The sequence below is a fragment of the Xenopus laevis genome, chromosome 4L (genome assembly GCF_017654675.1).
Source record: "Xenopus laevis strain J_2021 chromosome 4L, Xenopus_laevis_v10.1, whole genome shotgun sequence".
Lineage (NCBI taxonomy): Eukaryota > Metazoa > Chordata > Amphibia > Anura > Pipidae > Xenopus > Xenopus laevis.
In genome coordinates, this window is record NC_054377.1 from 4070355 (window position 1) to 4084607 (window position 14253).

General features: G+C 44.8%; 1 protein-coding gene across 1 annotated transcript in view; it reads right to left on the minus strand.

Annotated features, from left to right (window-relative positions):
* The window catches only part of galnt18.L (polypeptide N-acetylgalactosaminyltransferase 18 L homeolog), a 156121-nt gene extending 142587 nt beyond the window's left edge, over positions 1 to 13534 (minus strand). Inside the window, exon 1 of the mRNA XM_018257279.2 lies at positions 12405 to 13534. Coding sequence (XP_018112768.1) covers positions 12405 to 12639 — 235 coding nt within the window. The 5' untranslated portion in view covers positions 12640 to 13534. The remainder of the gene's footprint in view (positions 1 to 12404) is intronic.
* Between the last annotated feature and the right edge of the window lie 719 nt (positions 13535 to 14253).

Genomic DNA, 14253 nt, shown 5'->3' on the forward strand with positions numbered 1-14253 from the left:
CGACAAGATGGAGACATTAGGGCAAGATGGAGACAATAGGGCAAGATGGAGACAGTAGGGTAAGATGGTGACAGTAGGAAAAGATTGAGACAGTAGGGCAAGATGGAGACAGTAGGGAAAGATGGAGACAATGGAGACAGTAGGACAAGATGGAGACAGTAGGGCAAGATGGAGACAGTAGGACAAGATGGAGACAGTAGGACAAGACGGAGAAGTAGGACAAGATGGAGACAGTAGTCCAAGATGGAGACAGTAGGGCAAGATGGAGACAGTAGGACAAGATGGAGGCAGTAGGACAAGATGGAGACAGTAGGACAAGATGGAGACAGTAGGACAGGATGGAGACAGTAGGACAAGATGGAGACAGTAGGACAAGATGGAGACAGCAGGGCAAGATGGTGACAGTAGGACAAGATGGAGACAGTACGGAAAGAGGGAGACAATGGAGACAGTAGGACAAGATGGAGACTGTAGGACAAGATGGAGACAGTAGTACAAGATGGAGACAGTAGGGCAATATGGAGACAGTAGTACAAGATGGAGACTGTAGGACAAGATGGAGACTGTAGGACAAGATGGAGACTGTAGGACAAGATGGTGATTATAGAACAAGATAAAGAGAAAGTAGCCTGTTGGGTCAGTCCAGAACTGCACAGATGGAACAGGGGCAGAGGTCCATCTGGTTCTCCTGCCGGTTGTGTATTTGCAGCAAGTCATTCAGCAAGTCTGCAGGAACCTTATGTTTGGGCTGAGAGACCCTCCCTGGCTATTAATGAACAATTACATGCACAATATTCCCAACAAATGCTCCACTCCCGGTACGTGTATATCATTATAAATACAAACGTTATGCTGTTCCTTGGCCGGCTCTCCAACTCCTGCTCTCGTCTCTGGATACGATCCAAACTACTCTCCAGAATTTGTTTAACGTACTTAAAAAGCCTTTTCGCTGTGTACATCCTGCATCATATGAATAGTCTGATTTATACTCACACACCCTGAGACTTGTGCCCCGGCAACCACTGCCAATTCTAAATTTATCTTTTAGGCATCTGAGAAAAGGCAAAGGCAAACTCCCTTGGATTCCCTCCAGTTCAAGACTTGGCTCAGGACTGAGAGACATAGGCCTAAAATATAGCTAGAATCTCAGCTGCCATAAAGCAGGACAGGACTGTTGCTTACAATGGGGATCAGATAGGATCTGTGCAGCCACTGGGACAGAATGTTCTGTTATACAGAGAGCTAGAATCTCAGCTGCCATAAAGCAGGACAGGACTGCTGCTTACAATGGGGATCAGATAAGATCTGTGCAGCCACTGGGACAGAATGTTCTGTTATACAGAGAGCTAGAATCTCAGCTGCCATAAAGCAGGACAGGACTGCTGCTTACAATGGGGATCAGATAGGATCTGTGCAGCCACTGGGACAGAATGTTCTGTTATACAGATAGCTAGAATCTCAGCTGCCATAAAGCAGGACAGGACTGCTGCTTACAATGGGGATCAGATAGGATCTGTGCAGCCACTGGGACAGCATGTTCTGTTATACAGATAGCTAGAATCTCAGCTGCCATAAAGCAGGACAGGACTGCTGCTTACAATGGGGATCAGATAGGATCTGTGCAGCCACTGGGACAGAATGTTCTGTTATACAGATAGCTAGAATCTCAGCTGCCATAAAGCAGGACAGGACTGCTGCTTACAATGGGGATCAGATAGGATCTGTGCAGCCACTGGGACAGAATGTTCTGTTATACAGATAGCTAGAATCTCAGCTGCCATAAAGCAGGACAGGACTGCTGCTTACAATGGGGATCAGATAGGATCTGTGCAGCCACTGGGACAGAATGTTTCTGTTATACAGATAGCTAGAATCTCAGCTGCCATAAAGCAGGACAGGACTGCTGCTTACACTGGGGATCAGATAGGATCTGTGCAGCCACTGGGACAGAATGCTCTGTTATACAGATAGCTAGAATCTCAGCTGCCATAAAGCAGGACAGGACTGCTGCTTACAATGGGGATCAGATAGGATCTGTGCAGCCACTGGGACAGAATGTTCTGTTATACAGATAGCTAGAATCTCAGCTGCCATAAAGCAGGACAGGACTGCTGCTTACAATGGGGATCAGATAGGATCTGTGCAGCCACTGGGACAGAATGTTCTGTTATACAGATAGCTAGAATCTCAGCTGCCATAAAGCAGGACAGGACTGCTGCTTACAATGGGGATCAGATCACATATTTTTGCATATAAAGAATCTGTCAATATGGGTTTTAATAAGAAAAACACGGATATTTCTAGCCCATGGCACTGGGAGATTTCAGAGAATCACTGTGTTAGTCTTGGCTCTGTTCTCTACATAAATAAATCTGGGTATTTACACAATGCAGGGAAAGTATGGCTGACGTGCGGATCATCTGCTATGCAAAAGCTAAATCCAATCCAAGGAACAGAAATGGAATAATCAATCTTTTTCCGTAACTCTCATTGGGATGCACTGGAGGTTCTGCCTCTGACTGCGGGTGCCGCGGGCGAGTCTTCATTCAGATGCAAGACACTGATCTTATATGGAACTAACCTGCCGCATCAATATCTTCTTTATTATAAAGTTATTTGTCTTCCCTTTCTGACTTTTATTCCTCTTTTGGATTTCATTCCTTCATTTTCTTCTCTCGTATTTTCTCTTCTCCCCCCAGTACAGGGAAACGTAAAGAGCCGGGTGTAAAGTGGGGTCTCCTGAGTCTGGGGCCTAACTGGAGTTTTATTGGAGGCCTGTTGGGTCAGTCCAGAACTGCACAGATGGACCCACATACTTGCCCTTTACCCTTGAAAACGGAATTCTTCGAATAAATATTCATCAGTGTTTTCCAATATTCTCGTATGAAGAAATGTGCCCAGTTTCCTCTAGTCAAGCACTAATTGCACTTGTATTAAACGGTGTATTGGATCTTTCCTTGGAGACGTGTATGTAATATGTGTGTGTATATATATATATAATACACAAAAGCCATGAATATCTTGTAAATTATATTCTTATAAACGGTGAGTTCTGATGTCATCAGTTATAAACGGTGAGTTCTGATGTCATTTCTGTCACATGACTCACTGAGACTTGTGTATTATAATAAATAAAGTACCCCCAGTTGCAAAATATGAGGATATTAGAAGTTACCTCGGAGTTCCATGACCTGTATAAAAACACTCGGCCTTCGGCCTCGTACTTTTATATGGTCATGAAACTCCTCGGTAACTTATAATATCCTTATATTTTACAAGAGGGGGTACTTTATTCACTATATATACTGTATATAGCTGTGTGTGTGTATGTACAGATGGCTCTCTGCTTTTGTGTTTATCGCCCACATCCAGCTTGTACTTCACATTCCCACGTACATCTTGTACCAGGACTCATGGCTGCCTTTATATGTTCCCAGAACCCCCACTCAGTGACTTCTAATATCCTTATCATTTACAGTAGGGGGTACATTATCCCTTATAATACATGAGTGATACTCAGAGTTCCCTGTATAACTCAGCCTGCAGCCTTGTGCCTTTATATGGTCACAGAACAACCCCTCAGTGACTTCTAATATCCTTATCATTTACAGTAGGGGGTACATTATCCCTTATAATACATGAGTGATACTCAGAGTTCCCTGTATAACTCAGCCTGCAGCCTTGTGCCTTTATATGGTCACAGAACAACCCCTCAGTGACTTCTAATATCCTTATCATTTACAGTAGGGGGTACATTATCCCTTATAATACATGAGTGATACTCAGAGTTCCCTGTATAACTCAGCCTGCAGCCTTGTGCCTTTATATGGTCACAGAACAACCCCTCAGTGACTTCTAATATCCTTATCATTTACAGTAGGGGGTACATTATCCCTTATAATACATGAGTGATACCCTGAGTTCCCTGCATTAGGGGTACTATTCCCATTCCTCCTGGTGGGTAGGTATATATTACAGGCAGGGATTACAGGTTGAGGATAGGTTACATTTTTGGAAGGAATATTAATCCTGCTCTTGGATTCACCTTGCCCTACTGTAAACTGAGAAAATATCATTAAGAAAAGTTCAGTCCCTCAAATATTTACTAATCTTTCAGGCTTTAAAGTGAGAACAAGAGAGAGACTGTTCTGGGCTGTAGGGAGAAACCAGATCTAGGGATGTAGGGAGAGAAAATACCCTCCAGCGTGTAGGTGCAGCGACTGCCCTTTTACCTTTCCCTCCAGCCCTGGCACTGCAGCACCCTCTCCCAGCACCCACTCCCAGCACACTCTGCCGGCACCCTCTCCCAGCACCCTCTCTCAGCACCCACTCCCAGCCAGCACCCACTCCCAGCACCCACTCCCAGCACCCACTCCCAGCACCCACTCCCAGCACCCTCTCCCAGCACCCTCTCTCAGCACCCACTCCCAGCACACACTCCCAGCACACACTCCCAGCACCCACTCCCAGCACCCTCTCCCAGCACCCACTCCCAGCACCCACTCCCAGCACCCACTCCCAGCACCCTCTCCCAGCACCCTCTGCCAGCACCCACCCCAAGCACCCTCTCCCAGCACCCACTCCCAGCATCCACTCCCAGCACCCTCTCCCAACACCCTCTCCCAGCACCCACTCCCAGCACCCTCTCCCAGCACCCTCTCCCAGCACCCTCTCCCAGCTCCCTCTCCCAGCTCCCTCTCCCAGCACCCTCTCCCAGCACCCTCTCCCAGCACCCTCTCCCAGCACCCTCTCCCATCCTCCAATCTCACCGGCCGCTGAACCTCTGGGTCTCAACTGCCTTCCTGCCTCAGAGGCGCCAACTCTATTCTACCTGAAATCTTACCTGTTTAATCAACCTGGCACTACCCCCCGTCTGGGCTCCCCGAGTGCCAATTAGATTGTCAGCTCCTGATTACAGAGCTTATTTTAACCCTGCTCAGCATCTGTCACTGCACCAAAAGTCACCCATCAAGCAGCACAGCAGGGGTCACACACAGCTGCATTATTTGTAATAACTCCCAGTTGGCATGGTAATGGGTGCCAAGCAGTGTTAGAGGAGGATATATATATATATATAATACAAATAGGTGCTGTTTCCTAAAAAAAACAATGTATCATCTCTCCCAGCACGGTGCAGCAGAAGCCTCATATACTGTAAGTTACTTGGCTACTGATCTCCAGTGTAGATGGTGGAGCCGAGCAGATGTCTCTTATATAAACCCATTGTCTGTAACTACTGTGTTGGCTGCAAAACCGAGTTTCTGTCGTGCATTTCTGCGAATATCAGGCAAAGGGGGAGAATTATCCTCAGAATTATCAGTCTCAGGGGAACAGGAACAAAAGTGCTACATTCACAATTATTGTTTCTGAGAAATATAAGCCAAATGTTATATTCTAATTATATCCTCAATGACTATTTACCTGCTAATAGGAGATTAGTCCTATACTCACACTTGTTACTGGGGAATAAGAGCAATACAGTTCAGGATCATCCCGTCTAAACTTGAACTATTGTCCCCTCCTTATCCCCCTGGAATTAGATATTATGCTCCCTTCCTGCCCCATTTGCTGCACATGTCTCCGGCTTACAGACAAGGAGGAGTTCACTATATATAGGAGGATTTTAACCACGACAGGCAATTTTAACATCAGAATTATCAGCCTCAGGGGAATGGGAACAAAAGCGCTACACTCACAGTTATTGTTTCTGGGAAATATAAGCCAAGTGCTATTTTCTTTATCTGCAAATATGAACTTAGTCCTATACTTACAATTATTACTAAGAGCAATATAGTTCAGGAACGACCATTGAACCTTATTACGTCCCACTCTTTCCCTCTTGAAATTAGACAATGAACTCCCTTCCTAACCCATTTGCTGCCTGTGTCTCTAGCTTACAGATAAGGAGGAGTTCACTATATATATATACAGGAGGATTTTAACCATTAATTAACTACCTCCTGCCCTCGGCACGCTGGCTCTGGGATGAAGTGAATGAGACAATAGAGTCCTGTTCAACACGAGCCACATTACTAGACATAATCTGATATGATAATATTGGTTTCTAGGAAGGGAATGCATCTCTCCTTGCACATTGCGGCTGCAGGTTTAATGAAGCCGAGCGTCTTGCGACTGATCAAGCCTGACTGTGGCATCCAGAAATAGCCCGGCCTCCTCGAGCCAGTGACCCAGCTGTCTGCCGGCACCGGGAGAGGCTTTAGCCACAAACAATCTGCTATATATATATATATATAATGTAAGCTGGTTAAGACGCTGATTATTGGCCAAAGCTTCCCCATATCTGACAGCCAGGGGGATTTGTCTGACCATATGCCAAGACTGATGGCTCCTTTTGTGATCTCAGAACTGACAGTTTCACTGCTCTCGGCGTTGCTCTGTGTGGGTTGTAGGGAAGGAGCTGCAGCAGGAAAAAATAGGCAGGGGTATCACTGGGGGCAATGAGCGCCAATAGTCAGTACATTTCCCTAAAAAATATTAGATTCCTGCCAATGGGGTATAAGGCTTATTTATAAACACAAACACAATGAACAAAAATTGGTTACGGTGGCCGGTGTTTTACCCACAATGCACAGAATTGATTGCAACTGCCAACTAAATTCAAACTGAGTGTCCAATTGCCCATCAGGGTGGGCCCCAGTTAGAGGCGGGGGCCCTGCAGTAGGAGAACTGGATAAGTAATCCCATGCCTGGGCTCACACACATCCATCACACATTCACTGACTGTCACATCACTGTCACTGGCAAAGTGATGACTAACTGCCAACTGCAACTGCTAACCCTTTGTGTGACTGATTTTTAAGGCCACAGAGCGCTGGGTGGAGGGGGATCATATATGATGCGCAAAGCAGGGAGGTATAATTCAGCAGCAGTAGAGGGGTCAGAGTGTAAGCTTTTGGGCCTAGGGCTGAGCATTGATGGATGAGAACACACAGACATGTGGGGCTGCCATAGAGACTTGCTGGGATATTTCCCTTTCTCTGTGTATCTACAAGGATTGGACTCGCCATATAAAAGCTGAGAACCTTTTGTACATTTCCTGCCATCGCTGAATCCTTGTTTGTTGGCAAATAACAAAGTGTTCCTGTGCGACCCACCCGGGCCCCCTACAACTTTCTGCCCATAATTCATGCCAAGGCCTTTGAAAATAAACACACCCTGTTTAGCAACAGAAATGTAACACAAATTTCCAGACAGTCCCCGGACAGATCCCATTGCTGGATAAGACTCTTCCTCCGCCCAGATACTCTCCCCTGACCCTCTGCATGCTTAGTTTTAAAGGTGAACTAAACCTTAACTAAAGCCTTATATTGTGACATTTCTATTCTATGTGTAATCTGCAGAAAAGAAGATGGGAAGCTACTGGGGCATCTTTGGAGACACAGATCTTTACTGCTAAAGGGCTGTGGTTGCCTTGGGCTGGTACAGAAGCACAAAGCATCATAGTTCTCCTTTAAAGTGAACTGTACCTTTAAGAATCCCTTCCTCCTGTCAGTATATAAGTAGCAATACAACACTTTCCTTTCCTAATACTCTAATTTTATAACTAATATTATTTCTGGGCAGATGGAGCTTGTCACAGCCCTGGCTCACCATTTAGGCACCCTTACACCACCCAAGCATGTTGTCTCCTTTTATGCCATATAAGAGGTCCTTCATACTTTGTGGAACAATATGGGGAAGACCCTTTCCAGTTTCAGCACAATAAGGTCTCCATGCACAGAGCCAGGTCCCTACAGAATGGGAAGAACCTGACTGCACTGAGCACTGACCTCAACCCAACTGAACCCCTGTGGGATGAATTGGAACCCCGACTGTGAGCCTGATCCCCAACATCATTGCCCAACCTCACTAATGCTCTTGTGGCTGAATGGAAACAACTCCCAGCAACAACTCCCAGCAACAATGTTCCAAAATCTAATGAGAACCTTCCCAGAAGAGCAGCAAAGAGAGGGGCAACCCAACGGAACCCCTGTGGGATGAATTGGAACCCCGACTGTGAGCCTGATCCCCAACATCAGTGTCCAACCTCACTAATGCTCTTGTGCCTGAATGGAAGCAACTCCCAGCAACAACTCCCAGCAACAATGTTCTAACATTGATTCTAGTGGGAACCTTCCCAGAAGAGTAGGAGCCGTTATACCAACAAAAGGAGGAGCAACCTAACTGAACCCCTTTTGGATAAATTGGAACCCCGACTGTGAGCCTGACCCCCAACATCAGTGCCCAACCTCTTGTGGCTGAATGGAAACAACTCCCAGCAACAACTCCCAGCAACAATGTTCCGTGGTAACCTTCCCAGAAGAGTAGGGGCAGTTATAGCAGCAAAGAGAGGGGCAACTTCATATAAACCCTGTTGGTTTGGGAATGAAATGTTGGACACAAGACATTGGCATTTTGGGGAGACCATTCTCTGTGTGTGGCACAAGATTCCTAATATCAATAAAAAGCAAACTAACACAATCAATGTTTTCCCCTGGTTGCTGTTATCATGGAGTCCCAATAGGACACCCTCAGCTCAGGTTTATAATCCCCTTCACATCTGCGTTTAACAATGGAAGTTACAAGAGGCTGAAGCTGCCAGTTTCACCCCAATTAAATCCTAAACATCAATAGGAAAAGGATTCACAAGCTGCAGAATAACAATGGAGCCTGAGATGGAACTGAGCTTGCAGAATGTCATTAGTCACACTGTGTGTATAGGCACAAGATACCAGGTATCTCCAGCAACGACGAGGATGATGATGAAGAAGAAAGAAAAATGGTTTGAAGGTAACTGGATAGAAACATAGATCTATGGAAACTGATGGGAGCTGCCGGCTGCATAATACAATGTAATAACAGGACTGGGAAAAAAACAAAATAGAAAAGAAATAGAATTTCTGCAGAGACCGACTGAGATGTTCCTGAGGGTCTGAAACACGATTGCACTTACTCACACACTTACTCACACTCTCACTCACTTATACACTCACACTCTCACACACACTTACACACTCACATACACATTCACACAGACATAAACACTCACCCACTCACTCACTTATACACTCATACACTCACTCACCCACACACTCACTCAAACTCTCACTCACACTCACTCTCACTCACTCACACACATATTCACGCTCTCACTCACTTATACACTGTCACACACTCACACACATTCACACTCGCTTACACACTTACTCACACACACACACAATCACTCACTTATACACTCACACACTCACCCACACACTCACATACTCACACTCTCACACACACTCACTCACACACTCACTCACCCACACACTCACACACTCACTCACGTATACACTCACACACTCAAACTCTCACTCACACTCACTCACACTCTCACTCACACACATACTCACACTCTCACTCACTTATACACTCAGACTCTCAATCACACTGTCACACACTCACACATATTCACACTCGCTTACACACTTACTCACACACACAATCACTCACTTATACACTCACTCACACACTCACCCACACACTCACCCACACACTCACCCACACACTCACATACTCACTCACACACTCACTCACTTATACACTCACACACTTAATTATACACTGACACACTCACCCACACACTCACTCTCACACACACTCACATACTCACTCACACACTCACTCACTTATACACTCACACACTTAATAATACACTGACACACTCACCCACACACTCACTCTCACACACACTCACATACACTCACACACATTCACACTCACTTACACACTCACACACACATTCACTCTCACTCACTCACATTCACTCACTCACACAAACTCACACACTTACACACACTCACTAACATACACACACTCACGACTGCGACATGCGACTGCAGAATGGAGGTTTATCAGACAATGACAGCTCTGGAGACGCAGTATCACAGAATTACACAGTCGCAGTCACGCAGCATTGTGTGATATTAAGGAGGTGGGAATATTATAGGGAAGAATGTAAAGAGAGTAGCAGAGGGATTGTATACAAATCAACACTACATGGAGAGTGCACACAGTCCAATTGAGTGTGGAACTGAAACAAATAACACACAGAACCAGTGCTGTAAAAACAATACAGAATAGCAACCCCATACGCAGTATCGCAGTTAAACAGACTGACAGCTCTCTGGGTTGGAACGTTAATATTTTAACCTTTAAAGCGCTAATACAATGAATGATACAATGTAGCAAAGACTTTCCCATAAAGACACTGGGTTATTAGACTGAAGGGGGGGGTTACACACGGCACATGGTTCTACAGAGGTCTGTAGTTTAACAAGACCCAGAGGTCTGTAGGTGTTGATATAAATCCTACAATGTGTGTAATACAGAGGCAAGTCATTATGTTATCTACTGGCAGAATACCCCCCCCCCATACACACAACATATATTATATGCAGTTAACCCCTTGTATACACATTAAACATCATGTAGCACAGAGATCAGAGAGAGCTAAAGGCTGGTACATTGGATGCCCATATAGGTGCCATAGACAGGATTGGTATGTTCTATGTTTGTTGGTTCAGCAGATTAGTTAACACAATACAGAGGGGAAATAACAGAATATAATATTTCAGGAGCAGCAAATGAAACAAGGGCCGATTAGAGAACATTCAGCTAAAGAACAGCGGTAACTGTGTTATATACAGGGAGGCAACTCAAGCAGATATGTAATATACAGGTAATAAACACACCTAGCTATCAATATATACAGGTAATAAACACACCTAGCTATCAATATATACAGGTAATAAACACACCTAGCTATCAATATATACAGGTAATAAACACACCTAGCTATCAATATATACAGGTAATAAACACACCTAGCTATCAATATATACAGGTAATAAACACACCTAGCTATCAATATATACAGGTAATAAACACACCTAGCTATCAATATATACAGGTAGGAAATACAGGCAGCTTTTTAAAATACAGAAGGGGCACAAACAGATATGTTATATAAAGATAAGCAACAGGCAGCTGTGTAATATCCATGTATAAAACACAGACATATAATATGCAGGGTAGGAACAGAGAGAGAGCTGTGTAATACACAAGGAGGGACGAGGGAAAGTTACATAACACATGAGAAGTATTATGCCGGATAAGATCAGGTAGCTATTTAATACACAGGTAAGGAACAGACGTGTAATATACAACTAGGGAGCAGGCAGGGGGCATTTACTGTATATAAGATACAGATAGGCAACAAGCTGCTCAGGGGTAGAATAATTGTGCCAGCAGGTTGGGATTATCACATAGAGATATCTCGGTTAATAACAGTAATAATACATAGAGGCACAACAGCTAATAAAAATACTACATGCAGGCAGGGTCGTTAATAACTATATTACATAGACAGTTACCTTTTCATATAGATAGAACAGATGTTGATATTATATACAGGTGAAGCAGTTAATAGCAGTACTGCATACGGCTAAGGCAGTCAGTGATACTATACACAGGTACAGAAGTTATTAATTGTATTAAATACAGGCAGAGACGTTATTAATTATATTAAATACAGGCAGAGAAGTTATTAATTATATTAAATACAGATAGAGCAGTTGTTATATGACATACAGGGAGAGCAGCCAATGGGTAGAAGAAGTACATATATACAGATAGATGAGTGAATAGTATTCTACAATATTAATTACAGACAGGGGCAGTTCCTTTGTAAATGGGCACAACTATAACTTAGAAATAGGGCAATGAATGGCACGTTGGCACAGGGATGTAGATAAGTGTAGTTGGCCCAGATATAACTTTCAGAGAGGAGTTGAAATTGCACATTGGCACAGTTATGAACAGAGAAGTTAATAGGCAGGTTGGCACAAATATACAGGAGCATACAAATAGGGGCAGTTAATGGGCAGGTTGGCACAGACATAACATACAGATGGGGCAAAAAATATGCAAGTTGTCATGGATATAACATACAGATAGGTGAAGGAAGGCATTGATATAAAATACAAATGGGGCAGTTAACGGGCAGGTTGGCACAGATATAACATAGAGATAAGGGTAGTTAATGGGCAGGTTGGCACAGACATAACATATAGATAAGGGTAGTTAATGGGCAGGTTGGCACAGATATAACATATAGATAAGGGTAGTTAATGGGCAGGTTGGCACAGATATAACATAGAGATAAGGGTAGTTAATGGGCAGGTTGGCACAGATATAACATATAGATAAGGGTAGTTAATGGACAGGTTGGCACAGATATAACATATAGATAAGGGTAATTAATGGGCAGGTTGGCACAGATATAACATAGAGATAAGGGTAGTTACTAGGCAGGTTGGCACATATATAGCACATAGATAATGTACAGTATCAATCAGTACCTTGAATGTGCTGGTTGATGACACTTTCTAGTCGGTCCAATCGCTCTATAATCCGAATAGTCTCCCCTTTATCCTCCTCCAGCTTGATGCCTGGCACGGGCTCCTGTACCCGCACATATACGTTGGCCATATAGTTGGTGACCCAGCCCACATACAGCAGGCAGATGATATTGGTCATTCCACTCAGGATCACACAGGTGGACACTAAGGTTTTGGTTTTCCTGGTACAGACCATCCTGAGATGCCTCCATAGGGGTCCCAGGGCAGTGCCAATCCAGAGAGTGGGGCAGCGCCAGGGGTAAACTCACTCCTAGGAAATAGGTCAGTCCCTGGTGCTCTGCCAGTCCATGGGATTCTCGTGGGCTGGGAAATGAAATTCTGGGTATTGGGTCGGTGCCAGGAGTATAAGTACAAGTATTTATTGTAGGAAAGAACCTGCCAGTGAATCTGGTGCTGGGGGCAAAACCAGGGTGAACCTGAGTAAGTTACTGTACAACGGGGCTCAGACTAGCGGAGTGGAAGGGGGTTGAGAAGAGGGGGTGCAGGGATTACTGGAGGGACAGTGCCGGGGGGCTCATTGTATGATGGGGAGCAGCAGTGACATTAGTGTTTTATGGGAGAGTCTGTGGGGCAGTAGGAAAGTCCTGAGTATTTAGTATAGTAAAGGGGGACTATCAGGGGGCTCGGTCTGTATATTCAGAATGTCAGGGGTTCCAGTGTGTAGGGGGCAGTAGAGGGCTGGTGAAAGTGGGTATAACGGGGGCTGAGGTTTAGGGGTGTATAACAGTGGGTATAATGGGGTTTAGGGGTGTATAGTGAGGAGGTAGAAATAAGGGGCAGAGACAGGAGAGATCAATAGACAGAAGTGACAGCCGGGGATCATGGGGCAGTTCCAGCAGCAGCAGCAGCTCAGGGGTCGGTGACAGACATCTCAGCAGCAGCAGCTCCGGGGGTCGGCGGGAGGCAGAAGGGTCAGTCGGAGTCAGTGTCAGTCCTGTGAGCTCCGGGGGTGCCGCTGGGCTCCGTTGGGGTTCTGGGTCCCGGGTGTATCAGTTCCAGGGTTGATATAAAGTTTCCCAGTCTGAGCGCCGATCCTATTGTACTGAGCCCCGCACCAGCCTCCCGCACTGCCCGGGTACCTCGCTCCTCCCACAGCTCCTCCCGCAGCTGCTCAGCCAATGAAATACAGGGAGGGTGGTGGCAGGCGAGTAGGCCCCGCCCCTGTGTGTGTCTGTGTCTCATGCAGTGAGTGAGTGAGTGAGTGTGACAATGAGTGTGACAGTGAGTGAGTGTGACAGTGAGTGTGAGAGACTGATGTGTGTGAGGTGCTGGTTTATATATAATTTATCATATATGGGGCACAATGGGGTGTAGGGCTGGTGTTTAGTGGGGACTGGTTTATATAATGGGGGTGAGTAAGAGGGGGGTGTAGATTAGTGTGAGTAGAGGAGGGATAGTGATTTATGTATATATATATATATATATATATGGGGTGAATGAAGAATACACGTGTATAAATGTGGGGGAGACTGGAATATATGGGGGACAATGTTGCCTCTAATTTCCTTTTGGTCAGGGGAATATAATATAAATGTCACATTATCTGTATCTGTATCTGTATCTGTATCTGTATCTGTATCTGTATCTGTATCTGTATCTGTATCTGTATCTGTATCTGTATCTGTATCTGTATCTTTATCTTTATCTTTATCTGTATCTGTATCTGTATCTTTATCTGTATCTGTATCTTTATCTGTATCTGTATCTGTATCTGTATCTGTATCTTTATCTGTATCTTTATCTGTATCTGTATCTGTATTTGTATCTGTATCAGAGAGAGTTGGAGGAG